Consider the following 26,665-nt stretch of genomic DNA (forward strand, 5'->3'; position numbering starts at 1 on the left):
TCCCTCCAACGGCTTCCCAGAAGAGGGAGCTCGGGAGCACCTCCCGCCGCGGTGCGGCGCCGCGCAGGGCAGCAACGCTCCCAGCAGGCCGCGCGCAGGGAGGAAGTGGCGGGTCGGGAGAGCGTGGCCTGCTGGGAGTTGTGGTCGCTGGCCTGTAGGCGAATAGGCTAGCCTGCCGGTCGCTTGTGCGCCTCACTGGCTCAGTTCTCGCGGGACGAGGGCGGGGCGGCTCTCAGGTCCCCGCACGCGTTTCCGGACGGAGCGGTCCGTGCGGCCGGCCGAGCGGGCCTTCGCGGTGGCTGATGCGAGCCATGGGGAAGGCTGGGGGTGTCGCGGCGCGCAGGAAGGGTCTGGGGGCCCCGGCGGGAGGCCGCGCGAGACCCAACCCCAACCCGTTCGAAGTGAAGGTCAACCGGCAGAAGTTCCCGGTCCTGGGCAGGAAGGCGCGCCACGCCGTGGGGCTGCCCGGGGTGTCGCGCGCGCGGGCCGTCCAGAAGGTGAGTGGCGGGGGTCGCGCCTCCGGGACGTGGGGACGTGCCGGGGCCGCCGCGGTCCCCAGAGCTGTGAAACGGAGGTCCCGGAGGGCGCTGGCGCCCTGGGGCCGCTAGGAGAGCCAGAGGCGCTCCTTGCAAGACATCAGACTCATGCCGGCACGGCTGGGCGTTCTGTGGTGTGTCGTGTGAGCCTTCACGCCTGCTGCCCTTGCACGCGCGGCGGTGACGTTGCCCTGGAAAGCTGCTGCCGCTTCGTCGAGGTGCAGCACACGCGTGTTCGTCTCTCTCGGGCGTGGGTCATCGCTTCTGTGCCCCGTGACCCCTGCGCACACCTCCTACAGCCTTGTCTCTCGGGGACTCTGAGCTATTGGTTCGGGGATTGTGGATGCTCTTCCTCCCCGGGTAGGCATACACGGGATGGGGATGCTTCACAGACGTTTGGAGAGCACGTGTTTCTGTCTTTCCAAGCGCAGCACCTTGTCCCTTGAGAGGAAACTGAAATGCTTCCTTCGTTCCTGTACTTAGGGTTCCAGAATAATCTGCACCTCTCGAAATCAGTGCAGATGGAATTCTCTATCTATATGCAGCCTCTGAGACGCGTTCTTTGGTTTGTTTAGGATATTTGTTGTTACTGTAAGGAATATACACTAGTATTTTTTTGAAAAGTTAAGGTAGGTGGGAAAGTTAAGGCACAGAAAGGGCGTGTATGTTTCCCAAGGTCTCAGAACTGGTAAGGGCCAGGGCTTGCGCTGGTTTGAATGGCTGTGAAGCCTTAGCTCTGTTCTAGCTGCTGGGAGATAAAGGTCAACTGAGACTGGACCCCCTGCCTTCTAGGGCGGCCGACTGTGTCCCGTCGTACAGTGTGCTCTCCGGTCCAGCTTTGAACTGAATCAGTCGGCATCCTTCCTCCAAGGAGTGGTCACGACAAACTTAGGATGGACTCTGATCAGTGCCCCGGGATCCACCCCAGGGCAGGCTCTGGGATGGGATGGTGTGGGCTCTGCAAGAGCCGTGTTTATTTTCACCCCCTAGGCCTCAGTATTCTCATTTCTAAAGTGGGGATGGTAATAACCGTCTTTCTCTACTGGTGGTTGTAAGGTTAAGTAAATAGCACATCTGGCACATAGTAAGCATTCTAGCATTTTCTAAACACTAGCTATTATTCTTAAATTTCTCAGCTTGTCATTCTCAGACTCCTTCACAGTCTGGCCCAACCTGTTGTCCTTGCTTTGCCTCTTACAACTCAGTTTGTCCAAAAAATCCTACCTTAGCCCCCGCCATGTCTCCCAGGGGCTGGTGCAGGTCACCGCCTCTGATACTTTCCCAAGCCTTACGGCCCCAACAGGGCAGGTTGCTCACGCCTGTAGCCCCTGGTAGATTCACCTGTCAGGTGCCACACCTCCACTTGCCCGGGGCCCCACACCTCCGTGCTCTGTGCTGAAGGCCTGGGGTGAATGGCCTGGAGGGAGGTGTTGGTGCCTCCTCTGATCCCCAGTGCTTGGCCCAGGTACTTAGTAGAAACAGGCCTTTGAAGGAGTCAGAAGTAGAACCTGAGTGCTTTGGGGGCTGACAGTCTGGAGGAGGTACAGTAGGAAAATCGGAAACTTCTTCCTAGTGGGAGCCACACTGGAGCTCGGAAGGGCGAGCAGAATGTTACAGGTAGGGACCGAGGCACATCGTCCCCTGTAGCGGAGAGTGTGGCACGGCATGGGGTGGAAGAGCTCGGAGCTGTCCCAGGGGAGCTCAGGTCATCCAGGGCGGTTAAAGCTCGATGTGGGGGAGTGGGGCAGACAGGGTGGCAGGGGCTGGGGGGGCCGCGTCTTCTCAGTGACAGTCCCTCGGAAGTAAACGCACTGGCCCACGTGCCCTCTCTCTTGTCAGTGGCAGCGCTTTGGGCAGCACGCGCCATCTCATGGCTAGGCCTCACCTTCCTCAGTTCTCACAGAACTTGTGAAGTAACAAGAGTTAACGTGTCCATGACCCCTCACACCAAATAGGCGTCGTACTAAGGAGTTCATATTGAATCCTCGCGGTCAGCCTTATGAGGGAAGTACCGTTACCCCATTTAATGCATGAGGAACCTGAGACAAGAACGGTTCCAGGCCTTTCTTCAGGTCAGGAATGGAGGAGCCGAGACCCAAAGCTAGACTTGAGTGTGACACACACTGTGCCCGGCTCTGTCCTGAGCCATCTTGTGGCTCCCGTACCGACAGCCTGAGGTGATTACTACCATCACTTCCCTTTTATAGGTGAGGCCTCTGGTGGACAGAGAGGTGAGGTGCCTCCCATAGTCGTAGCTGGGAAGTGGCGGAGCTGGCGGAATTCAGTGTCCACGCTCTTGACCTCACCTCCTGGGCCTCACACACGTGAATGACCACGAAAGTGCCACGCGTACTGGTTTGGAGTCGCAAATAACCTTTAGCAAGCAGACAGATTTATGGATCTGGAATCCGAGAGGTAACAGGGATTGACTGTTTACCAGCAAAGGCACGTATGTACCAAAGAGAAAACGGGCACGCCTTACTACAGTCTTTGTGTCTGCGATCGGTTATGGCGTTACGGTTTACATATAGGGCTTCCTGTTCAAGTCCTTGTTCATGTCTCCCTTCCTCTCAGCCAGAACCTTAGCTCCTCCAGCTTCTCCACCTGGTGGAGCTACCCCTGCGTGCTCCAGTGTTCTGCTTTCTTTTGGTTGCTGTTGTTTTTTCTTTAACCTTTAGTACTGGGCATGGAGGTCCCCACGCATGCTCTAGGGAATCCCCTGAGCCCCAGACGGTCCTCTCTTCGTCTCCATTGTATGGTGGCAACCCAGCTTCCCTCGGTAACTGAGGTCAGTCTTTCCAGCTGGCAGCTCAGTCCCTTTATTTTGACTGTTGGTTTCAGTGGTCTGAGGCGTACAAAATGGCCAGGTGGCAGTGTCGTCTTACGCTTCATCGGAACCATCCCGTGTCCCCTTGTAGGAACGTTTTCCCTTTAGGGACCAAGATCGCCAAGCCATCAGAGCTCCGAATTGCACCGGGACCAGTGTGAGATTTTTCTGTGATCTGTTTTCCAGCGTACCCAGACGTTACTAAAGGAGTACAAAGAAAGGGATAAGTCCAATGTATTCACAGATAAGCGCTTTGGGGAATACAGTAGCAACATGAGCCCAGAGGAAAAGATGATGAAGAGGTTTGCCCTGGAACAACAGGTATGCAAGACAATTGGAGGAGGGTCTTATGTTGCAGACTGAACAAGAGTCCAGCACAGGGAGAAGGCAGTTGCCCCGTGCCCGTTGTTCACCTATACTTGTGTGGGCACTCACGCACGAGGTGCAAATCCTGTACCTTGTCTGTGTAGGCCAGGGGGAAGCAGCCTTTTGCAAATACCGCTTGGGTGGAAGAGTAGCTTAACTAGAACGTGCAGCAGGATGTGTCCTGGCGTTCTTGACTCAGTTGCTCCTGCGGCTTGGTCGGGTGGATTGCGAGTAGGTTGTGGAACATCCTGGTGGGTAAAGCTGCATGAGTTACCGGTGGCTGAGCTGGCCCACTGATTTGGTTACCTTCCAGGGGTTCTGTTTATATCTGAATCACTGCTCACACGACCCAGAATAAACTGGAAACTGCTTGGGCTGCATTGTTACATTATGTAAATAGTGGAAGAATAACTGATGTTTGCTATTAAATGGTGGGGAATTTTTAGGAAATTGATTTTTTTTTTTCTTCTGTCAGCGACAACATGAAAAGAAAAGTATCTACAACCTCAACGAAGATGAAGAATTAACTCATTACGGCCAGTCTTTGGCAGATGTCGAAAAACATAATGACATTGTCGATAGTGACAGTGATGCTGAGGAGAGAGGAACGCTGTCTGGTAAGGGCCGGGAGTGGGGGCAGTCTGCTCATCATTACTTTCTTCCAGCCCTTGGAGACCTAGGAAAATGTGGGATACAAGTACCACATCTCTAGCCTCTCAAGCATTGTACACATGACAGGGTCTTTTGTGTATTTTTTCACTACGTCCAGAGGGTGTATATGTACATAGACAGACTTTTGTAGGCTGAGAAAGCACTTCCGTATCCCTTATCTTATTTGAACTTCACCACAGCTCATTTTTACCCGTAGCTCAGAGAAACAAGGTGATTAGTGTGACCCATGATTCAGAGCCATGGGTAGAACCCACCTCACTGACTCTGCCCTCACCCACACTGCTTTGCTACCCCTGTTTAGTCAGTTTGGTCTGAATGTTTGAACTAACGGTTTTACATGGTTCTTTTAGTCTTTATTACTATGAAATCAATTATGGCAGTTTGGGGAGTAGTTAATACTGGGCTTCTTATTTATAGATGGTATCATGGTACCAAAGCAGATAAAATTTAGCTTCGGGGCAGCTGGGTGACTCAGTGGGTTAAGCATCTGACTCTTGATTTCGGCTCAGGTCATGATTCACAGTTCGTGGGATCGGGCCCCACTTCGGGCCCTGTGCTGACAGCACAGAGCCTGCTTGGGAATCTGTCTCTCCGTCTCTCTGCCCCTCCCCTGCTTGTGTGCATGCTTGCATGGTGCTCTCTTTCTCAAAATAAACAACTAGGGGCGCCTGGGTGGCTCAGTCGGTTAAGCGTCCGACTTCAACTCAGGTCACGATCTCGCGGTCCGTGAGTTCAAGCCCCGTGTCAGGCAGTGGGCTGACGGCTCAGAGCCTGGAGCCTGCTTCCGATTCTGTGTCTTGCTCTCTCTCTGCCCCTCCCCCGTTCATGCTCTGTCTCTCTCTGTCTCAAAAATAAATAAACGTTAAAAAAAAAATTTTTTTTTTTTAATTAAAAAAAAAAAAGTGTCCCATTTTCCAACATCTTCAGAAGGATGCAGAAACTAAAACTGACTTAAAGCTTTTGTCTTTACAGTGTGTGGAAAGCTAAGGCATTAAAGCCGTGATTGCCCTTTGAAATTTGGATGCTCCTGGGGTCAGAAGGCTTAGGACGTAAGGCACACATGGTTCTGTTGCATGGCACTGGGGATGGGACCACAGCTGTGCTGAGACTGGGGGGTTGTAGAAGACTAGTGTCATCTTCTGTGCCTTTCTCTTTGTCTTCTCATTGTTCGAGATCCTTTTGAGTGCTTAAGTGTTAAACACGGTCACTTAGCTGGTCATAACTCACTGTGGTAAAGGTAAGCGCTTGACACCTTCATGTTTCCAAACTGGCCTTCACAAGGTGAGTGGCCTTGGCCTTATTGGCACAAGAGGCTGTGATGCTTGGGTGTCTGGAGGAGACGCTGGATTCCATGTCTTCCTGGTGTTGGGTCTTAGGGGCTTGACTGTTCATTAGAGATTTCCTGGCATCCTTTGATTTTGGTTATAAGCTCACCAAAACCCAGGTAACTTAGAAAAGAAAGGCTCTTGGGGCGCCTGGGTGGCGCAGTCGGTTGAGCGTCCGACTTCAGCCAGGTCACGATCTCACGGTCCGTGAGTTCGAGCCCCGCGTCAGGCTCTGGGCTGATGGCTCGGAGCCTGGAGCCTGTTTCCGATTCTGTGTCTCCCTCTCTCTCTGCCCCTCCCCCGTTCACGCTCTGTCTCTCTCTGTCCCAAAAATAAATAAAAAACGTTGAAAAAAAAAAAAAGAAAAGAAAGGCTCTTATATTTGAAAATATGTATACTTACTATAACTTCACAAAGGAATCATTTGGAAACACATTCTGTTTTGTCCAGCTGCATGACACGGTATAGTCTCGTATGTTAGGAGAGGTGACAGGTGGCTGTTCCTTCCTTGTGTAGCTGCAGAGGCTGAGGTTGAGGCTGCGCATTGGGAACTTGCCTGGGGCTGCAGAGCCAGGTGGAGCCACGCCTCACATCCCTCTGGGTTTGACTTAAACCGAAACCACAGTGTTACTCTCCATCACATTATGAAAACAAACATTTAACATACTGTAAACTATAGTTGGACTTCAGAATACATAAGTATCTAAAAAGCTTTCTAATTAAGTCCTAATATAAGTACACTGATGGAAGATTTTTTTTCCAAGACTGAATTTGTTGTTTTTTTGGGTTTTTTTTAACGTTTATTTATTTTGAGAGAGTACGCGTATGCGTGCGTGCAGGGGAGGGTGAAAGAGAGAATCCCAAACCGACTCTGCACTGTCAGCACAGAGCCTGACTTGGGGCTCAATTTCACAACTGTGAGATCATGTCCTGAGCTGAAATCAAGAGTCAGACACTTAACTGACTGAGCCACCCAGGTGCCCCATGACTGAATTTCTTATGTAATACCACCTTATTAGTTAATGGTTTGTATACTTTTATTTTCAGAAAATATTGTAAATAGTCTTGAATTACTAAAATACCAACTAGTGTTTTCTGATAAATTTTCTAGGAAACAGAGGAATTGTTTATTTGATAAATTCTGGCTTATGTAGCAGGCACTGTTCTTGGTGCTACAAGAATAGCAGTGAATAGGGGCGCCTGGGTGGCTCAGTCAGTTGGGCGTCTGACTTTGGCTCGGGTCATGTCGCGGTCTGTGGGTTCGAGCGCCGCGTCGGGCTCTGTGCTGACAGCTCGGAGCCTGGAACCTGTTTGGGATTCTGTGTCTCCCTCTGTCTCTCTCTGCCCCTCCCCCACTCAAGCTCTGTCTCTGTCTCTCTCTCAAAAATAAATAAATATTTAAAAAAAAACAATAGCAGTGAATAAAACCTTCCTGCAACTTACTACTGGGAAGACCCAGACGATAAACAAAAGATATCACTAAATTATATGGAATAATTGAAAGCAAAGTGTTGTAGGATAAAAATAAAGTAGATTCCAGGCTGGAATGTGCCAGTCAGGTAGTCTTGATTTTAGCCTCACTGAGAAAGAAGGTGGTGATCACATACAGATTCAAGGGCAAGAGTGTCCAGGATGATCCTTACCTCAGGTGGGAACATGCCTGGGGCGAGGGATGATAGCAGGTGGGTAGACCAGAGCTACCTAGGCCACAAGAAAGATTTTGGCTTTTACTGAGGACCTAAAGCCATCAGGGGGCATGGAGCACGGAACGACTTCGTCTGTGGGGCCGAGCCAGGAGGATTGCCGAATGAATTAGATACGGGAGTGGGAGGAGGAGAGGGATTGGGAGATTCCCAGGGTTTCAGCCCGAGCACCTGTTAAGGTGGGACTGCCAGACATTGGGAGGGGCTGGACTGTGACACGGACTGGCTTCAGGCAGTTTGAAATGCTGTTAAACCTTCGAGGGAGGCCTCAGGCCTGGAGCTGCAGCCTTAGGGGTGGGAGGGAAAGAGCGGATGAGGCATCCTGGAGCTGCTGGAAACCACTGAGAAAAAAGCCTTTCCAGGAGGGAGTGGTAAGGGTCCCGAGCCCCTGGTGGTAGGCGCAGTGAGAACTGGTGAGCCTGCCTCGGTGGGGAGCCCATCCAGCAGTGATGGAGAGCCCGGGCGACCCAGGACTAAAGGGCCCAGGAGCAGGGAGGGTGATAAGAGCGCCTCAACGGGAGAGAAATCAGATAATGACCCAATAGAATGAGAAGATTTGATTTGGGACAAAGGTGGTTGAATTGCTCAGGTCATTTCCTTGAGTAGCTGGGAAGAGATGGCCCAGACACTTGTGTGGTAATTGAGGGGCCGAGGATGATGCCCCAAAGATGCTCTCTGGTTGGGTGGGCGAGACTTCTAGTTTTCTCAGCTGAGAGCGGGTGGAAACGGAGCCCCAGCCCTGGTGAGTGGGCCGTGGAAACGATGTCACCGACCGGGAGCCTCAAGAGCCTGGCAGTGTTACATACGATGCGCTTCCTTCCTGCACACATGTTAACCTGCACGGCTGTGGCGGGGGCAGGTGCTCGTTGCGATCTCAGCAGGTGGCGGCAGCATTAACAAGAGGGCTGAGGCTGCCAGCAGTGTGGGACCCTGGGCCCCGCTGGGGAAAGCAGCCTGGACGTTCTGTTTCTGTTACTGGAAGTGAGTATGGCTTAATGTATAAGCCTCCATTTTCTCACCTGAGATACTGGGTTTTTTAAGGATTCTTTCCATTCCAAAGGTGATGATTCCCACAGTGCTTTCCTCTCATCTGCCCTGGTAAGTGGGGCCGGCTGAACATCAGTGTCTTATGCTGCTGGCTATGGTTCCTGCCCTCAGGACTTTTTAATCTCCGAGTCCCTGCCCAAGAAGGTGTGAAGAATGTAGGTTCTGATGCAGCCCGATCCTAAGATCTCCCTCCTGAGACTCCTCACTCAGCTTGTTTAATTGAATTTGCTGGTCTTTTATGCAATGCAATCAGCAAGTAGATCCTTGGGGTTTCCAGTCATCAGGTCATGATCAAGTGGTATTCTATGTCTGGGTTTTCTTGGAGAGGTCTCGGGTGTTTCTCAAGTGCCACTGTGCCTGTGGTCTCGTGCAGTTACTGCGTGTGACCATTTTTTCTTGAATACGGAATTGGTTCTCAAGACCACACTTGGGTAAACGCTGGTGGACCAGGGCAGGAAGTGGGTCCTGCGCCAGCGCCTGGGCTTCACAGACGTGTTTTCTGTTCTTTGTTGCCAGCCGAGCTGACCGCCACCCATTTTGGAGGTGGTGGTGCCCTCCTTCACAAGAAAACTGCTCAGCAGCAAGGCGAGGAGGGGGAGAAACCACGGTCACGCAAAGAACTGATTGAAGAGCTCATTGCAAAATCAAAACAGGAGAAGGTGCGCCAGCACACTCGGTGGGGGCCTCCGTCACCAGAGACGCTCGCAAAACACTTTGGGACTTTTTTCCTTGTGCATCTTTAGGCTGTAGCTAACATTTTTCTGTGTACTTAATAGAAGCATTAATTTTGAATAGGGGTATTTTATTTCACCATGTATATACTTCTCATGGTCCGTTGTGTTTTGGGGAGGGGTGTTTTTTGTCTGGTTGGGTTTTGTATTTTGACATTATTTTATCATTGTTTTTACTACCGGCAGACTGTTCAGAGCGTCTTAATGAACAGTTTACAGCAGGAAATTAGTTCTGTGTGATGAGATTTTGTAGCTTTCCTTTTACAATACTGATTTCTCATGGTCTGTCTATTCTGCTGATGCATTAAGTGTTGACTCTGCGTCGAGTGTGGCCTGGACACTGACGTGGGGCTGCTCGGTCGGGGCCCAGCAGTAGTGGCACACACCGTGTCCCTTCTCTTTCCCCAGAGGGAGAGGCAGGCACAGCGAGAAGATGCCCTGGAGCTCACAGAGAAGCTGGATCAGGACTGGAAAGAGATCCAGACCCTCCTTGCACACAAAACACCCAAGTCTGACAACAAGGACAAAAAGGAGAAGCCCAAGGTGGGAGTCGAGTTGGTTGACCTTTCTCTGGGAGGAGGTGGAGGCCGGCGTCTCCTCTGGCCTGTTCCTGACATCAACAACTGTTTCCTTTTCTCTTGGTTCCTGCGTCCTCCGGTGGGCAGGAACTTTCCTAATGTATGTAGTGTCGGCGTAGAGAGACAAAAAGTGACTTCCATATCTACTCCTGAATAATTAAACAAAAGAAAATGGTGGTTCCTTGGTACGAGAAGTCCTCGAGGGTGAGACCTTCTTCAGATGGTGTTTGAATTTTCCTACTACACATTTGTATGTTGATGTATACAGTTACTTAGTTTTCCCTCCAAACAGTATGTGGTTCCTACCACGTTCTTTTTAGTCCGAATTGTTGGAAAAGCTGCATTTGCACAAGTGACTGGCTTCTAGGAAATACCTAGGATCTCACTGGATGACTGATGTGTGGCCAGCGTCCACCTTTGTGAGCCACTCTCACTGTCGCTGCTGCCTTTACCCAACCCACATTTTGCGGGCTTCATGCCTAATGAGCAACGTTTTATTAAAGCAGTATGTTTTTAGAAGAATTTCCCAGGAGTGAAAATTCCTATGTATCTTTACTTAAAGTGCCCTCAAGACTGAGGCGCCTGGGTGGCTCAGTCGGTTGAGCATGTGACTTCAGCTCAGGTCACGATCTCATGGTTCATGAGTTCAAGCCTCGCGTCGGGCTCTGTGCTGACAGCTTGGAGCCTGGAGCCTGCCTCAGATTCTGTGTCTCCTTCTCTCTCTCTGTCCCTCCCCCACTCACAGTCTATGTCTCTCAAAAATAAACATACATTTAAAAAAATTTTTTTTTAAAGCTCTCAAGACTGATTAGAATAGCTTTCTTTCAAGAAGAAAAGACTCAGATATGGTTTGGCTTCATCCACCATGGTGTCCAGGGATTACTGGACATGCAGGAAGTGGCTGTGCAGGTCATTTTTAAAAACCCTAAAAATGAAGTTTCTTCTTTCTGCCCTAGCCTGATGCATATGACATGATGGTCCGTGAACTTGGCTTTGAAATGAAGGCCCAGCCCTCTAACCGGATGAAGACACAAGAGGAACTGGCGAAGGAGGAGCAGGAGCGGCTTGAGAAGCTGGAGGTATGGGTGTGACTGTGACCGTGACCTGGGGCCCAGCGCCACTCGGCCCACGTGGTCCCCGTGGGAGGCCTTCTGCCTTCTCTGAGGAGGGTCGCAGATGCACTGTTTTATCAAAGGAATCTTAGACTATTTGAAGTTTATGTTTATTTTACTATAAATATCTTTTTTATTATAGAAGCAATAAAAATGCAGATAATACTCAAATACACCAAATAAACAGTGAGTGTTTGCTCTAATGCCTATACCTCAGAGCAACTGCTAACTATAAAGTGTACTGCTTTCTCAACTTTTTTTTTTGTGCCTTAAAGAAGCCTTTTAAAATTTCATACATTAAAGCAAAAATTGGGGCACCTGGGTGGCTCAGTCGGTTAGGCATCTGACTTCAGCTCAGGTCATGATCTCGTGGTTCGTGAGTTCGAGCCCCGCATTGGGCTCTCTGCTGTCAGCTCAGAGCCCACTTCGGATCTTCTGTCTCTCTCTCTCTCTGTCCCTCCCCTGCTCACTCGCTCTCAAAGATAAACAAACACCGGGGCTCCTAGGTGACTCAGCTGATTGAGTGTCTGACTTCAGCTCAGGTCATGATCTTGCAGTTCATAGTTCAAGCCCCACACCGGGCTCGCTGCTGTCAGTGCAGAGCCCGCTTCAGATCCTCTGTCCCCCTCTCTCTGCCTCTCCCCTGCTTCTGCTCTCTCAAAACTAAAAAACGTTTTTTAAAAGTTGAATAAGTAAACATTGGAAAAAATACACGAATGTTGGCACACCATTCTATGTCCCTTTCGGTACAGCCACATCACGAGGCTCCTCTGTCACCTGCGTATTTCCAAATAGCGGTGTGGTTGGGCTCGCGGCTTGGACACACAGACCACACCGCGGGGTGCCCGCCCTCTTCGGTGGCTGTGCACTGGGGAGTTAAGTCTGCATAATTTAGCCAGAAAGACCTTAGAACCACAGGCTTGCCTTCCTTGTGACTAGAACATCCTTGTGCCACAGCATTTATTTTCATTCCTGTGCGATAGGAGGTCCCCCACGTGATGCCTGCTCGCCTGGCGCCTGCACATTAGAAAGAAGACAGCAGGCTCAAAGCCGCTGCCGCAGGGCCCGGGGCCCGGGGGAAGGAGGGCAGGGACGGCGTGCCTCCTGCCGACGAGCTCTGTGCGCCCAACAGACGGCTTTGCTTTCTTTCCCGCTCAGGCTGCCAGGCTGCGGAGAATGCTCGGAAAGGACGAGGATGGCGGCACTAAAAAACCAAAACATCAGTCAGCGGATGACTTAAATGACGGCTTTGTCCTGGACAAGGACGACAGGCACTTGCTTTCTTACAAAGTGAGTGTTTGCCTTTGCTGGTCGGCTTGCTCTGTGAATTCAAAAGACAGTTTCCGGTGTCTTGTTTAATGGGTTTATCATAGGTGGAAAGTGTAAATCTCTGAGAACACTCACGCGCTCTGTATCTGGGTGTCCCTGGCGGGTCAGGTCCTGCACCTGGAAGCAGGCTGGCTGCCCGGAGAAGGGGCACGCTAGTCCCCTGCCGTGTGTTCGCCTGTTAACATCAGCCACTTTGGTTTATGGCTGTGGAGCGAGTTGAGTAAAACAATCGAGTTTCTGAAACCAGTAGTTTTTAGTTCACAAAGCCTGTAAAGTCTACACCCTTTCCCCTTTAGAGCGAATCAGGTTTCAGGGCGGGAATACAGACGCAGTTTTTTCAGCAGGAAAGGATCCGAGGCAGGAAACGGAGTGCTCACAGAACGCCGGGCTATTGAGCAGGAGGGGACAGTCGGGGGTCACCCCCAGGTGTTGAGGTCCTGCCACCTCCAGGTGCAGCCCAAATGTTATGAAGTCCCTGCTGACCAGTCATCTCCCAGCCCCAAAGCCAGCGGTGAGACACTGCAGACGCAGCCACCAGAGCCCATGGCCACTGGTGCGCCTTCCACGCCTTGCCGCCCCGTGGCAGGAGCTAACCCTTGCCCAGAGCCCTGGCGACTAGGATTCAGGAGGCTGTTGGCAGGCCCTGCGGCTCAGGAGCTCACCGAGGTGGGGCCCGGTGCCCGAGGGCGAGTGCCACACAGGGTTGGTGCTCCGTGTGCAGCGTTTTGACGTGGTTACAGGATGTGCCAGCTGCGCGCTCCCCGGGGAAGTGAGCCTGCGGTGTCCCTGTCTGTTCTACTCCAGGATGGAAAGGTGAGCACCGAGGAAGAGCAAAGCAGGGAAGCCGGTGATGACAACAGTGACGAGGAACAGGATGAAGGCCCGAGCGAGGACTCAGAGGAGAGCAGTGGCCCTGATGGGCACTCGGACCTGGAATCGGACGTGGAGAGCGAGGAGGACAGAGAGACCCAGCAGGCTCCAGGGAGAAGGCTGAAAAGCGACGGTCACAAAGCTCGAGAAGCTGCCAGAACAGAGCTGCCCTTTGCAGGTAGACCGCTGGCTTTTCTTATGTCTTGGGATGACTCCACGACCTGGCGATATGTCTGCCTCGCTGGGGCCCCTCTGAGGAGTGGGGGCCGAGGGCACGCTTCTGGGCACACGGACACCTGCCTACCTGTGAAGTCTTGGCTCGTGGTGTCATTCTCCCCGCTGTCTGGCCGGAGTGTTAGCCAGCCTTTGTGGTGTGACTGCAGGTGGTTTTGTGGGCCCACGGCAAAATGAGGACGCCACGTGCCTTTCCTTAGAAGCTGTCTGTGCTCTTTCCGTGGCCAGCCTTTTGTGGCGGAATCGTGGCCGCCCCGGAGAGCCAGGGCAGGGCCTGGGAAGTTGGGGAGCCGCCTGTGAGGAGGCTTCCAGCGTTCAGACCTGGGCAGTTGAGTGGCCACATAGCATCTTACAGCAAACGTGGCGTGTCCTGTTGTCTGGTTTGCAGAGAAGAATCATCTGGTTCTGGTGAGCAGCCCTAGGTTGTCCCGTGACTTAGGGTCACTTCCAGAGGAGACACTGGCGGGCGAGGCCTGCGACTGATGGGAGTCTGCGGGTGGTGCCGACACTCTGCTCACATGGCTTCTCCCGTGTCAGTCTGAGCCCGGTCTGGACACTAGAACCAGTGCCGTGCCACTTGAACCTCCCGTGTGCTGGGCGTGGAGTCGTCGTCTCACTGGGGCTGTGCTCGGGTGCATGTCACTGATCGTAGCCGTCCCACCTCACCTCAGCCCCAGGACGCTCTGGAGCACGTGTTAGATGCACCAGAGGTAGCTGTGGTGTGAGGCGAAATGTGTCTAGAATCGTGTGAAATCGTGTTCTGGTGAAGTATATCGCTAATGTTCCTTTCCGTTCTTAACCTCTGGGTTATCAGAAACATGAGTCTCATTTTGAATAGTAACCGTGGCACGTGTTTTGTGTTTTTGATAGCCCCTGAGTCCTACGAGGAACTTAAATCCTTATTATCAGGGAAATCGATGGAAGAGCAGCTCTTGGTGGTGGAGAGAATTAAGACCTGCAACCACCCCAGCCTCGCGGTGGGAAACAAAGCGAAATTAGAAGTACGTGTTGGGCGTTGTGGGTGGCAGGGCAGCCCCGCTCCGGGTCAGAATGCTGACTGTCACGCGGTGCGCCTCAGTGCCTCGCGGCCGTGAGCACCACGCGGTGACTGCAGGGGGGGTGTCGGGGCAGGCCGAGGGCCACCTCTGCTGACCACACGGGCCCAGGAGGAGGCACCGTTGCCCTCCGCCTGCAGGTGAGGAAAATCAGGCTCAGGGAGTGGCTCACCTGGCCGTCAAGTGGCAGAACCAGACTTAGGGAGATGAGTAACGGGGAAGGTGCCCCTCTTCCCGCTGGGTGCGCACATTCACGGAGCAGGTCGCGGTGCTGGGTGTGTGCTTGGTTGATCTTCAGGCTTGGGTGTTGTCCGCCATGATGGACGAGTGCACACCTCAGCCCGCAGCTGTCCCGTGAACCCACCGCCCAGCGTTCCACAGGAATCTTGGCCTGCGTTTCGCAAGGTGCCCCCGTCAGTGGCCCTGAGGTGTGTGCGCACGCGCTTTAGTCAGAGTGTAGGTGGCAGTGCCTTGCACGGCTTGCGTGCCTGTGGTCTTTATTTTGGGGCTCAGCACTGAACTCTGTTCCCAATCTGTGTTCCTGCAGAAACTGTTCGACTTCCTCTTGGAATACATTGGAGATTTGGCTACAGATGACCCACCAGACCTCAAAGTAATTGATAAATTGGTTGTGTAAGTACAGAGGGTGTTGAACTGGATCACGGGGCTGAGTTGAACAACTTTTATCCTACTTACAGCCACAAACATACACCTCGGAGTTACTAAGGTTGCCCTTGTAAATAGACCCCACAGCGTACACCAGCTACGGTGATCTCAGTGAAGACGCCCCTCTGCGTGGCGTTAGCACACTGCTCCTATCACCCTGGAGAGCGATACGATGTTACCTACAAACAGGTTGACTTTAAGACAGTTGAACACTTCAGACTCGTTCCTGGTGCTTGAAGATTAGCTTTCTGTTTCGTTCACCAGTACAATTTCAAGCTCTGCTTGGACAGGTGAAAGGTGTTTGGGACACGGGGTGGACTCCATCGTGCTGTCCAGGAACCCGCCCGCTCCAGGTTCACGCCTCAGTGGACCCTGACAGGCTCGTGCTGTGAGCGTCAGGGAGGTTGGTCCCTCTGGTCTGCCTGTTCCCACCCTGCCCGGCGATGGCTGGAGCCCTCACTGCACCAGAACCCCTGGGGTGCGGCTCCTGGGCCAGGTCATCGGAGGGAGGTGTGGGGGAGGGAGGATTAAGTGAGCACGAGTAGCTTATGGGTGCCTCTCTGGGGCCAGCCACACACTGCGCACCCCACCCCCCATGCCACCTTCTGCCAGCACGGCAGGGCTCACAGAGGGTTCCCGTGGACAGCACCTTGGCACGGTCTTCTGAGTGTGGCACGTAGAACGTGCCGCTGATGGCATTACCTTTTCACTAGCATCGCTGCTGAAACGTCAGGGTGTTTTAAGAGATGGCAAAAGTAAGTGTAGATTGTGATGAAACAAGCACTCCTGGGAAAACTACCTGGATCGCCAAGAGGGCCAGGCAGATCAGTAAGAGGAAGAGTGGATTCATCCAGGGGCTTCCAGCGCATCCCAGGGAAACGGTGAACGTGAAGTTTGGGGGCTCTTTTTCTGTTTTTGTTCTCTGGAGTCATTTTCACCTGACCTGTGTTTCTGAATTACAGGCAGTTATATAATCTTTGCCAGATGTTTCCTGAATCTGCAAGCAGCTGCATACAATTTGTCCTCCGAGATGCCATGCACGAGATGGAAGGAGCGATTGAGGCCAGAGGCCGGGCGGCGTTTCCAGGCCTGGACGTGGTGAGCAGGGGTGTGGTCTCAGCCACCAGGGGCCAGTGGCATTGGCCCCCGGGAGGGCTGACTGAGTACCGTGCATAGTAGTTAGAGCTTCCAGACTGATCTGGAGAACAGGCTGGAACTAGGTGGGAAGGATTGTTTATCCATTAACAGCGAACTAAAATGTGTTTCGTAAAAGGAGACTGTGGTTTGATTCCACGCACATGGGGCTGTGCGTGGCCTTCGTGGCAGAGAGACTTTAGGGCGAACAGAACACGTATGTTTTCCTAAGGCCCCGAGCCCTTGTGCTGGAGCTGCTCGGTCCCAGTGTCTGCTCACTGAGGCACCTGCGTGGCTCCGAGGTTTCTAACGGTCCCGTAAGAGCCGCGGGCTGCACTGTCAGCCTCGGTGACTTTGAAGAAATACTTGTTCCGTCTGTCCCATATTCTAGGCTTTTCTGTGGAAATGTAACAGTGATTAACAAACTTAAAAATACAGGATTTACGTGCTTGGTTTTAAAGCCTCTCTAGAGCAGGATCTGAGCCAGTGTCCGTGCACCGCTGCTGCGACTTCCTTCTGTGAGCCTCGGCCCTTAGCAGACTTTCCCTGTTTACCTGCTGATTGGTGGCCAAGGAGACACAGCCTGTCTCCCCACGGAGTGTCCGTGCAGAGACGGTGCAGCGGGGCCATAGGCAGCGCCTGGGCCCCATCCCTGCTCCTTAGATGAGCTGTGTGGCCCTGGCCTTTCTCCTCGTCTGGAAGCGGGGGTGACGGTTACAGTAATGTCTGCCCTAGAGATCTGATGTGAGGATTCATGACCTAACGCGCAGAATGTGTCTGTGTCACTGCCTGGGTGCAGCAGTCACTAAGCTGGGGCCATCACCCGTCACGACCGTTCCTTTAGCGGACACTCGTGGTCTGCTGCTGGCAGAGCGAGGGGTCGCGGGGGGCGGGGGTGCTGGGGGCCAGGTGGGCTGTCCTCCACCTCTGCCTCCCTGTGCCTTGTGTCCCCTGGAGTCCCAGGTCAGAGTGAGGTCAAGGGCTCTGTGGGAGGCCCTCCTGGTAGGTCTGTGGTTGACCGTCGAGCCCCTGCCAGGAACAGGAAGGAGTGGGGTCTCCTGGGGTGCACGTGACGTTTTCAGAGTGATCTAGTTCTGGGTGTTCTGGGGGATTTCTTGGTGCCTTTGAACAAGATGAAGGGTCTGAGATTCGACGCTTTTCTGCTTTAATCTGTGAGCCAGCCTCTTCGGTGCCTCCCAGGGTGGGTAGCCTGTGGGTGCACCTTTCCCTGTTAGTCCCTGCAAAGTAACTGCCTGTGATTGTCGCCCTCCTCTCCCCGTCTTCGGGGCCCCCATCCACTGCGTGCGGCCTCGTCTGTTTCGTTTTTGTCCCAGAGCCACCACTCACGCCCCGGTTCTTCAGGGCTGGGCCGAGCCTGGTGCAGTGGGACTCTGTGCATTCTTTTCTCCTCTTCCCGACCCGGCACTTGTCTGCCCCGCCCATCTCCCTGTCCCCAAGCCTCAGCACCTGCCTTCACCCATGAGAGAGAGAAACGGTGGCCTGTGGTCTGTAGCGTAGCTTTAGTCTCCACGGCTCCCACTCTGAGTCTAGCCGAGGGCGATCTCACGTGTTTGAGAGGAATTATTTCGGTGAGCAGTCCTCCCGCGTCCTCTGCCCGTTTCTGCCAGGCCGTCGGCGTGTTCGTCAGTGCTTAGCGGCTGCTCTGGTGGGCTGTGGCGGGTGTGGTGAGTGTGACAGAATGGGTGTGAGCCAACACGTGCAGGGAGGTGCCGCCCTGGCTACCGGACGGCGGCGGCGGCGAAGGTGGGACATGGGTGTGACATCGCAGGCGCTCTGCTGCCCTTGACCGGGACGGTCAGAGCCCGATTTGCCGCCAGGCCCTCTGTAAAGGTCGTGTTTGAACTTCACTCTGCTGTGTCTTTAATCCGTGTGGTAATGCTTTGTCTTTTAGCTCATTTATTTGAAACTGGCTGGGGTGCTGTTTCCGACCTCTGACTTCTGGCACCCCGTCGTGACGCCTGCGCTCGTGTGCATGAGCCAGCTGCTCACCAAGGTACGTCCTCCGGCCCCGCTCGGTGAGCCCGTGGCGGCGCAGGGCTTGTGACCCTCGGGGCCACGGGAGGGAAAGTCACCCAGCGGGGCCTGTGGAGACGACCAGTCAGTATCTCTGAGGCTAGAAGTGGCCCCGGACGAGGTTACAGAGGATGTGACACCAGAGAAGACAAGTTCACGGTGAAGGCATCAAGTCGGATGTGGGGTCTTGTCCCCATTTTGGCTTTAAAAAGCCCAGATAGTCTCGTTCTCCTTGGTCAGGCGTATGGCTGGTTCACTAACGGTGGTACTTGCCATTGTAACTGTTCTTGGGAAGGGAGAACACTAGGGTCGCCTCCCCTGAATACAGCACGCAAGGGAGACACACGCACACACACACACACACACACTCCTCTGTGCAGGTGAGGCTCTGGGGCCACACGTCTCACCCAGGAAGCCAGGTTGCATACCTGGTGCAGCCTTTCAGAACATCACTCCTGACCGCTGACCATGCCCTGTGCCTCTGTGCCAGTGTCCCGTCCTGTCCCTCCAAGACGCGGTGAAGGGCCTGTTCGTGTGCTGCCTGTTCCTGGATTACGTGTCCCTGTCTCAGAGGTTCATACCCGAGCTTATCAATTTTCTCCTCGGGATTCTCTACATCGCAACTCCAAACAAGCAAAGCCAAGGTGAGCTGGTTTGAGGGAGCTTTCTCAAGTCCATTACACGTTAGCATTCTTTTTGAGGACTTTTCAAAGTAACTCGTACTACTTGTAGAGGGTGTGGGACACGGGAACGTTAGGCCAAACCATCTGGAACCCTGCTGTCCAGAGGAGCAGCCTTTCCTTCCCCCGCTTTTGTTAATGTTTATTTTCGAGAGAGAGAGCGCATGATTGTGTGGACACACTGCACCCTGAGAGAGTCGGGACCCTATTGTCTGTGTCCCCCGTGTCAGCCAGCAGCCATGTGCACGAGCCTGGACAGTGGCATGCTGGGTATGAAGCACAGCGACCAAGACTTCCTGTTAAAGATAATAAGACACATCAGGGTTTTTTATATTGATTATGTCTTGAGATAATGTTTTTACATTTTGGGTTAAATAAGCATGTCATTAAGATCTATCTTTTCATTACTTTCTCTTGCAACAAGAACTTCTCACTCACTCTGCGTGGCTCACATCGTCTTTCCAGCGGCTTAGCCCTCCTCTGTGTAGTTTCTAGTTTCTACTGTGGGGATTTTGGGAGGAGTAGCCATCAAAAGCAACATTATGACAGGAGGGAGTTGTAGTGTTTGTCGATCTTCTAGACTGCCCCCTACTCTCCACTCCCCTGTCTGCCTCTGGCCACGCCCAGGGTGTGACCACACACCCTGCTTCCCTCTTGGGTTTTTGAGGTGTCACTTGATCTCTGCCCCTCGCTCTTTTGTGTCCGTAGGATCAGCTTTCCTGCCCCGATCGTAGATTGTGTCTCAGGGATAAGGCGCAGATCTGATGCTGCCTGTTGTGCGGAGCACCTCACCAGTGCTGGGGCGGGGGCGGTGGGACAATTTCAGACCTTCAGGGGTGCGGCTGAGGGAGCCCAGCAGCTCCTCTGTCCAGTACCCTAAACATGGGGCCTGTCCTGCTGTCCCCTTGTGACCTCACGGCAAAGCCTCCCTGCACGCCGCTCTGCTCCCTGGCCACTGACCCCCGCATCACACGCTCCAGCGTGCTAGGTGTGCTTTTGGGCCCTGGAGAGGCTCAGTCATGCCCCGGGAACCTGCTGCAAGATGGTCATAGCCCAAGGTGAGGGCTGCAGTGAGATTCACTGGACGCTGGGGTGGGGGGAGGTGGGGGGCACGCTCGCTGTCAGCCCACCTTCCCCTCCCCCTTTGCCTGCTGTGCCCGGAGCCCACCAGGCCTGGCGGGCTGTGCTTGCTGCCTCAGTTGCTCTTCAGGGCAGTAACTGGGTTAAGTCCTTGTCACTGGCGTCTGTCCTCTGTGACAGGCGTTCTCTGACCTGGCTGGTTAACTGTACCATCTGCCTCCCGCCCTCCCCCTGCTCTGCTCCACCATTATCTTTCTGATACTCAGTCTTGTTCACTTCTGTCGTGTGGGTGTTGTCTACCGCCTATCTCCCCAGCGAGGTCAGGGACCTGGTCTGTTCCCTCAGGCACCCCTACGAAAGCTGTAATCCCACCTGTGCGTGATAAAGATAGGGTGTGTGTGTCAGAAGTGAATTTTCTACAGGCCTCACCATGTAGAGCCTGCCCTCTGAGCCCAGTAATGCTCAGAGGCTGTCTCTGTGCTTGTCCCACCTGGAATTCAGGTTACACTCTGGTGCACCCTTTCAGAGCGTCTGGGAAGAATTCAGAGTTGCTTTTGGTTTCTGATGAAGAGGACATAGCCACATGGCAGAGGAGAGGCCTCTCCCTCCACTGGGCAAATGGACTGAAGGCCCAGACTAAGACGGAGGCCAACCACGTGAGGTAGGTGTATGGCCTGGGGCACCTGGGAGGGCGTGCCTCAGTGCCTGGCCTGGAGCCAGACATGACCAGGAAAGCACTCAAAGGACGCACCGGTGTCCACTCTGCAGAGGATAGAAACTTAACGTGTTTATATCCTCTAAAGACTCTACAGAAAAGCTGTTAGATCTAATAAGTTAATTCAGTGAAGTAGTGGAATACAAAGTCAACAAAAAATGTCAGCTGCATTTCTATGCACAGTGAACAATTGAAAAGAAAATTAGAAAATTTTACTTACAGTAGTGTCAAAAAGAATAAAATATAGGAATTAACCAAGGAGGGAAAAGATTATCGAAACTATAAGAGATCACTATAAATAAATGGAAATACATCCCATGTTCATGGATAGGAAGACTTAATCACCTCCAAATTCTGTCACATTGGGGATTAGGTTTCACCGTGTGAATAGGGGCAGGTCACAAACACTCCATCTACAGGAGGAGGAGTATGAGGAGGACCAGGGGTTTTTGTCAGAAGTCTTTATTTATTCTCTGATTTTCAGAATCGTGGATTCTTTCAAGTGTTCCTTTGTCGTAGTAAAACAACAGAAGGTTTACCATCCTAATCATTTTTTTTAAATTTTTTTTAAAGTTTATTTTTTGAGAGAGACAGCATGAGTGGGGGAGGGGCAGAGAGAGAGGGACACACAGAACCCAAAGCAGGCTCCAGGCCCTGAGCTGTCAGCACAGAGCCTGATGCAGGGCTGGAACTCACAGAGATCGTGACCTAAGTCAAAATCAGACATTCAACCAGCTGAGCCACGCAGGTGCCCCGGGTCTTAGTCATTTTTAAGAGAACAGTTGAGTGCTATTAAGTATACTTGCACTGCGGTGCAGCCACCACACATTCATCCCCGGAATCTTCTCATCTGTAAGACTGAAATTGTATACCTATTGTACACTCCCTCCCCAGCCCCAGACTCCCACCATCTACCTTCTGTCTCTGTGGATGTGGCTCTTCTAGGGACCTCACTGAAGTGGAATTACAGAGTATTTGTCTCTTCCTTTTTGTCTTATTTCACTGAGCATACTGTCCTCAAGGTGCAGGTATCAGAATTTCCTTCCCTTTTTTTTTTTTTTGGATTTTTATTGTGGAGAGAGCATGAGCAGGGGAGAGGGGGCAGAGGAAGAGAGAGAGGGAGAGAATAGCAAGCAGACTCCACGCTCAGCACAGAGCCCCACATGGAGGCTTGATCCCACGACCCAGGGATTGTGACCTGAGCCAAAATCCAGAGTCAGATGCTCGACCGAGCCACCCAGGCACCCGAGAATTTCCTTACTTTTTAAAGGCTGAATAATATGCCATTGTCTGGATGGACCACGTTTTGCTTCTCCGTCCGCGGACACTTGGGTTCCTCCACATCTTAGCTATTGTCAGTAATGTCGCGGTGGACGTGGATGTACAGGTATCTCTTTGAGGCCCTACTTTTAATTCTTTTCAGTGTATGTTCAGAAGCGGAATTGCTGGGTCCTATGGTAATTCTGCATTTAATTTTTTTGATGAGCCTCCACTCAGTGCCATATTTTACATCCGCACCAACAGTGCACAGGGTTCCGGTTTCTCCACATCTTCACCAACATTAATATTTCATTACTATCATTTTTTTTAATAACAGGCATTCTCATGGGAATCAAGTGACAACTCGTGGTTTTGATTTGCATTTCCCTAAAGACTAGTGACGTTGAGCATCTTTTCATGTGCTTATTGGCCATTTGTATGTCTTCTGTGGAGAAGTGTCCGTCCAAGTCCATGAAAGAAAAAAAAACCTGTCCTAAAATTTTGGAGATCTGTCTGCTTGATTTTGCAAATAGTAATTTAAAACCTAACACAGAGCCACTCTCCCAAACTTGTTACTGCATTTCCCACAACGGTCCTTTAGACTTGGGGACGAAAGGTGTGTTTCGCGGTGTTTCTGGCCCGATGCCGTGAGCCGTCGGCTGCTGCGGACACTGTGCGGGCAGGGTCTCCGCTCCGGTGGCCCCGCGGCCCGTGACAGGTCTCGGAGTTGAGTGCTGCCAGGGTGGTTGGCGGAGGCAGTGACCGACGGGAAGGAGCCGGCTCCCGTCTGGCCACCGGCCCTGACGCCGGGTGTCGCCCTCTTGCAGACTGTCCTGCCTGGCCGTGTGTCTGGCTCTGGTGAAGCGCTGCGTGCTCATGTATGGCCCCCTGCCATCCTTCCACGACATCGTGCGGCCCCTCCAGGCCCTGCTGATGGAGCACCTGGCCGCCTGCAGTCACCCCCAGGAGCTCCAGGTAAGGCTTCCCGGCCGCCTCGGGTGGGTGGGGAGCAGGTCAGGGGGCGTTCTTGTCACGAGGCTGTGACTCTAGGAATCGGGGACACCAACGGGAAGGCGCAGTAGCGGGGTGCCGAGGGAGAAGGCACTCGGCCTGCACGGCGTCTGGCTTGAGAACCTGGTCTGAGAGCTGCCCTGTGGTCACGTGCCCTCTGGGCTCCGCATCCCCTGAGCCTCACAGGTTTTCTGAGAACAGTCCCACGGTTCTTTACAAGGTGGCAGAAGCCAAGAAGGACCCCCTCGGTTTCTCTCAGCAGATGTCTTCAACAGCTGCCGGTTCTGTGGCACGTCTTTTGGTCGTGCCTTCGTTAAACTCCAGACCCTCCTTCCCGTGGGTGCCCCGCCTCCCCACCCTGTCTCCTCTGGAGTCGTCCCCAGCCGGCCATAGGCTTCTGTCCGAGGGGCCGTCAGGGCCATCAGAAGGCGAAGGCGGGACTGTGGTGTGTCAGGCCAGGCGAGCTGGCACACTCCCTTCACCTGCTCGGACCCCGTCATCTGCAGAGTTGACACTCGCCCTTTTCTCTGCCTGAGCGCTGTCCCTAAAGACCGGCGGCTCGTCCCCCCGCTTTCCTCAGGAAGCCAGGCCGTCCGGGAGGGAGTGGCCCCTGCTGCTCACCCCCCCCCGGCCTCTCCTCCACAACACATTGTCATGTCTCTCCCCTGCTAGCACAGGGACAGGCCGTGTCCGTGAGGACAGGAGCTCAGCCGTCCCTTGTTGGACACCCTCCGAGTCCGGGCGGTCCACACGGAGTCACCTCAGCACGTAGAGATTGATGAGGCTAAGGTGTCAACAGCTATGTCTTACTGTAGGTGTGGCTGTGGCTTGTCCTTTAAAGGACGGAGTGGCTCTCTGGTCCTGCGGGATTTGGTCTGACCGAGGGGCCTCGATGGTGCTAACGGACCCGGGGCGAGCCAAGCTGGCTGTGCCTCACGTGCAGTTCCTGTGGAGATGGGGCTTTTGGCCTCAGAAGCAACTGTGTGGGCCGGGGGTGAGGGGTGCTGTGCCCGTGGTGCCAGAGGCCTGAGTTCCAGGACACAGCTATGTGAGGGGAAAGGAACCGTCAGTATGCCGGCTTCTAGAAGGTTCCTCAGAAGTCACAGCCGTGGTGAAGGTACCTTAACCATCTGGTTCTGTAAGGTCAGATCACAAAGTCGGGTAGAAACTCAGTCTTGCCCCCATAGTGTGGCTCCCCGTTGGCTGCCCCTGCACTCCTCGCCACTCAGGGTACAAGTGAAGGCTGTCCCGTGTGTGTCCTTAACGGGTGGATCGCTGACGCCCATCGTGAGCAGTTTCTCTAGGGAAGGAGATTCCACTGTGTCTGCCGGACGCCAAAGCACAGGCGGTCCTCACTTCCACGTGTGCCAACAAAACACCCTTTTGCACGGGTCTCGGTGGCCCTGCGGTCCTGCCAGCCAGGACGGGAGCCGGCCCGCCGTGCACCGGCCCCCACCCCTGTCGGCATGAAGGGGGCTCCCTCACGGCCGGGCCCGCACCCCTTTACTTAGCGGAGGAGGCCGGGAGCCAGAGGGGCGCAGCAGGGGGGCCGGGTCTCTGTCCCGTTTCCTGCCCGGGGCCCGGAGGCCACACGCCGGCGGGCCTGCTGCAGCCTCCCCACCGCCTGCCCGCGTTTCAGGACCTGTGCCAGAGCGCGCTGGCCGCCATGGGGAAGCAGGAACGGCGCTACCGGCCGCTGATCTGTGAGAAGAGCAAGCCCGTGCCGCTGAAGCTGTTCGCCCCCCGACTGGTCAAAGTGTGCGTAGCCGCGGCCCCCCGGCCCCGCTCTGAGGGGTCCAGCCGGGGGTGCAGGAGGGCTCGGGATGGGGAGGGGGGCGGGGGGAAGAGCCACAGGGGAGCAGACTGCCCGAGGCGGGCGGGCTTGACCGCGGCTCTCCACTCTCAGCCTGGAGTTTGGGCGGAAGCAGGGAAGCAGCAAGGAGGAGCAGGAAAGAAAAAGACTGATCCACAAACACAAGCGTGAATTTAAAGGGGCCGTCAGGGAGATCCGCAGGGACAACCAGTTCCTGGCTCGGATGCAGCTGGCGGAGACCCTGGAGCGGTGAGGAAGCTGGGGGGCTGCCTGACGGGGGGGGGGGGGGGAGGCCTGGGCCCCTGACTCCCCGCGTCTCCATGGGTCCGGCGCCCGCGTGCTCGTTAGTGGCTCGTGGGCAAGACATCCTGCAAAACAACTAATCCAGAAAACGGGGTTTTGTCCTTTGCTTTGAAGGGATGCGGAAAGAAAGCGAAAAGTGAAACACCTTTTTAACAGTCTGGCCACACAGGAAGGGGAATGGAAGGCTCTGAAGAGGAAAAAGTTCAAAAAGTAAAGTTTCGCACGTTAGGCAAGGAGATCCTGTAGACGGAACGTAATAAAGGCTGCTGAACCGTCAGTGTGACTTCTTCTTCCCCGCGCCACAGCCCCACAGTCCTGCGTGACAGCCACGCCAACCGGCCGGGACGGACTCCTCCGCCGTCCGGACAAGCCTCGCTGAATCACGCAGGGCTTGGGACTGAGGGGATCCCGGCCAGCTTCGTGTTGGGACGACCACAGATATTTGGCTCCTGTACAGAAATCAGTGTACCTGGCAGGTGATACGGGGCCCGGCGCTGAGGCCTTGCCTCCCACAGGCCGGCGCTGGAGGCCAGTGTCACACAGCTGTGGTCACAGCAGCCAGTCCTGCGAGGTGGCCCTGGGACCTGCACTGAGACACCAGTCCCTGAGGTCACACAGTCGGCCCTGGCAAAAACCACAGATTTGAGGACTGGCCAGGGGGACGTGGGGGACTCAGGGAGTGGCTGGCAGGACGGCCTAAGTGTGGTGGGAAAGAGGAGGTTGGTTGGTGGGGAGAATCGGCAGTTTGCTTTTGGACGAATCGGGTGGTGCTGGAACTCTACGCGGAGTCCGGGGCCAGAATGCCCCTGGAGCACGTAGGGCTCAAGCCCCGACTAGAGAGAGCAGCCTTGGGAGTGAGGGAGGAGCACTCAGCCAGCGGCCCCTGGGTCGCCAGAGACAGGCTCGCCAGCTGTGTGGCTCCACAAAGCCAGGAGGCCCCGGCGGCGGTCACAGGCACGGACCAGGCTGGCGTCACCTCCTCGATGTGCAGGCCTGGCCAGCTGGCGTCGTTCAGCCCCGGGATCTCGTGCACCTGGGCCTCAGCCCGACGTCCTGCTCTTCAGTCCCACGAGGCCGGACCGGGCCGGCAACAAGCCCTAAAGCCCCAGCTTTGGATCGCGCTGTCACTCTGCTCCCCCCGCCCCCCGGTCCTCTCCCCAAACCCCCTGGACGTGTAATTCTTGGAAATGTCAGGCTCTGTGTATCTGGCCCAGCCCAGCCCTGCCCCTTCCTGCAGGGATTCTGGAAGAAGGGATGAAACCCAGCTAGGACCAGCCTGCCAGGGGCAGAACCGAGGGCTGCTCCGAGCCTTCTGAGACACTATTTCCAACTCGTACCTCCTGCCCCTCCCCCGTGGCCCAGCTGGGAAAAATGAACATGACCCGAACGTATCCTTTGGAGAAAGTGCTAACGGCTTTCTTCTTGGCCGGAGGTGGACTCCTTGCGCCTACTATCAGGCGGTGGGGCCGCTGCTATCTTTACTTGGGAGTTTAATACGGTGTCAAGAGGGGGTAGGAATGCCAAGTTGACAAGGGGTGGGCTGTGGACGCGCGTCAACTTGGAAGCCGAACCTCATTTCCAGAA

At 54.2% G+C, this 26,665-nt stretch overlaps 1 protein-coding gene across 1 annotated transcript; it reads left to right on the forward strand.

The window, feature by feature from the left end:
* Window positions 1-257: 257 nt before the first annotated feature.
* NOP14 (NOP14 nucleolar protein) lies at window positions 258-25,358 on the forward strand. Its single transcript, XM_047094207.1, has 18 exons — window positions 258-497; window positions 3,550-3,684; window positions 4,205-4,346; window positions 8,993-9,135; window positions 9,616-9,750; window positions 10,742-10,864; window positions 12,056-12,187; window positions 13,031-13,274; window positions 14,201-14,331; window positions 14,933-15,018; window positions 16,014-16,149; window positions 18,098-18,199; window positions 18,710-18,863; window positions 20,481-20,640; window positions 22,782-22,929; window positions 24,605-24,723; window positions 24,872-25,027; window positions 25,196-25,358. Exons 1-18 carry the CDS (start codon window positions 303-305, stop codon window positions 25,293-25,295), a joined length of 2,541 nt encoding a protein of 846 aa, XP_046950163.1. The 5' UTR covers window positions 258-302; the 3' UTR covers window positions 25,296-25,358.
* Window positions 25,359-26,665: the final 1,307 nt, after the last annotated feature.

The sequence above is a fragment of the Lynx rufus genome, unplaced genomic scaffold, assembly GCF_022079265.1.
Source record: "Lynx rufus isolate CCGP_SWC_20201006 ecotype Redwood Valley unplaced genomic scaffold, mLynRuf1.p SCAF_38, whole genome shotgun sequence".
Lineage (NCBI taxonomy): Eukaryota > Metazoa > Chordata > Mammalia > Carnivora > Felidae > Lynx > Lynx rufus.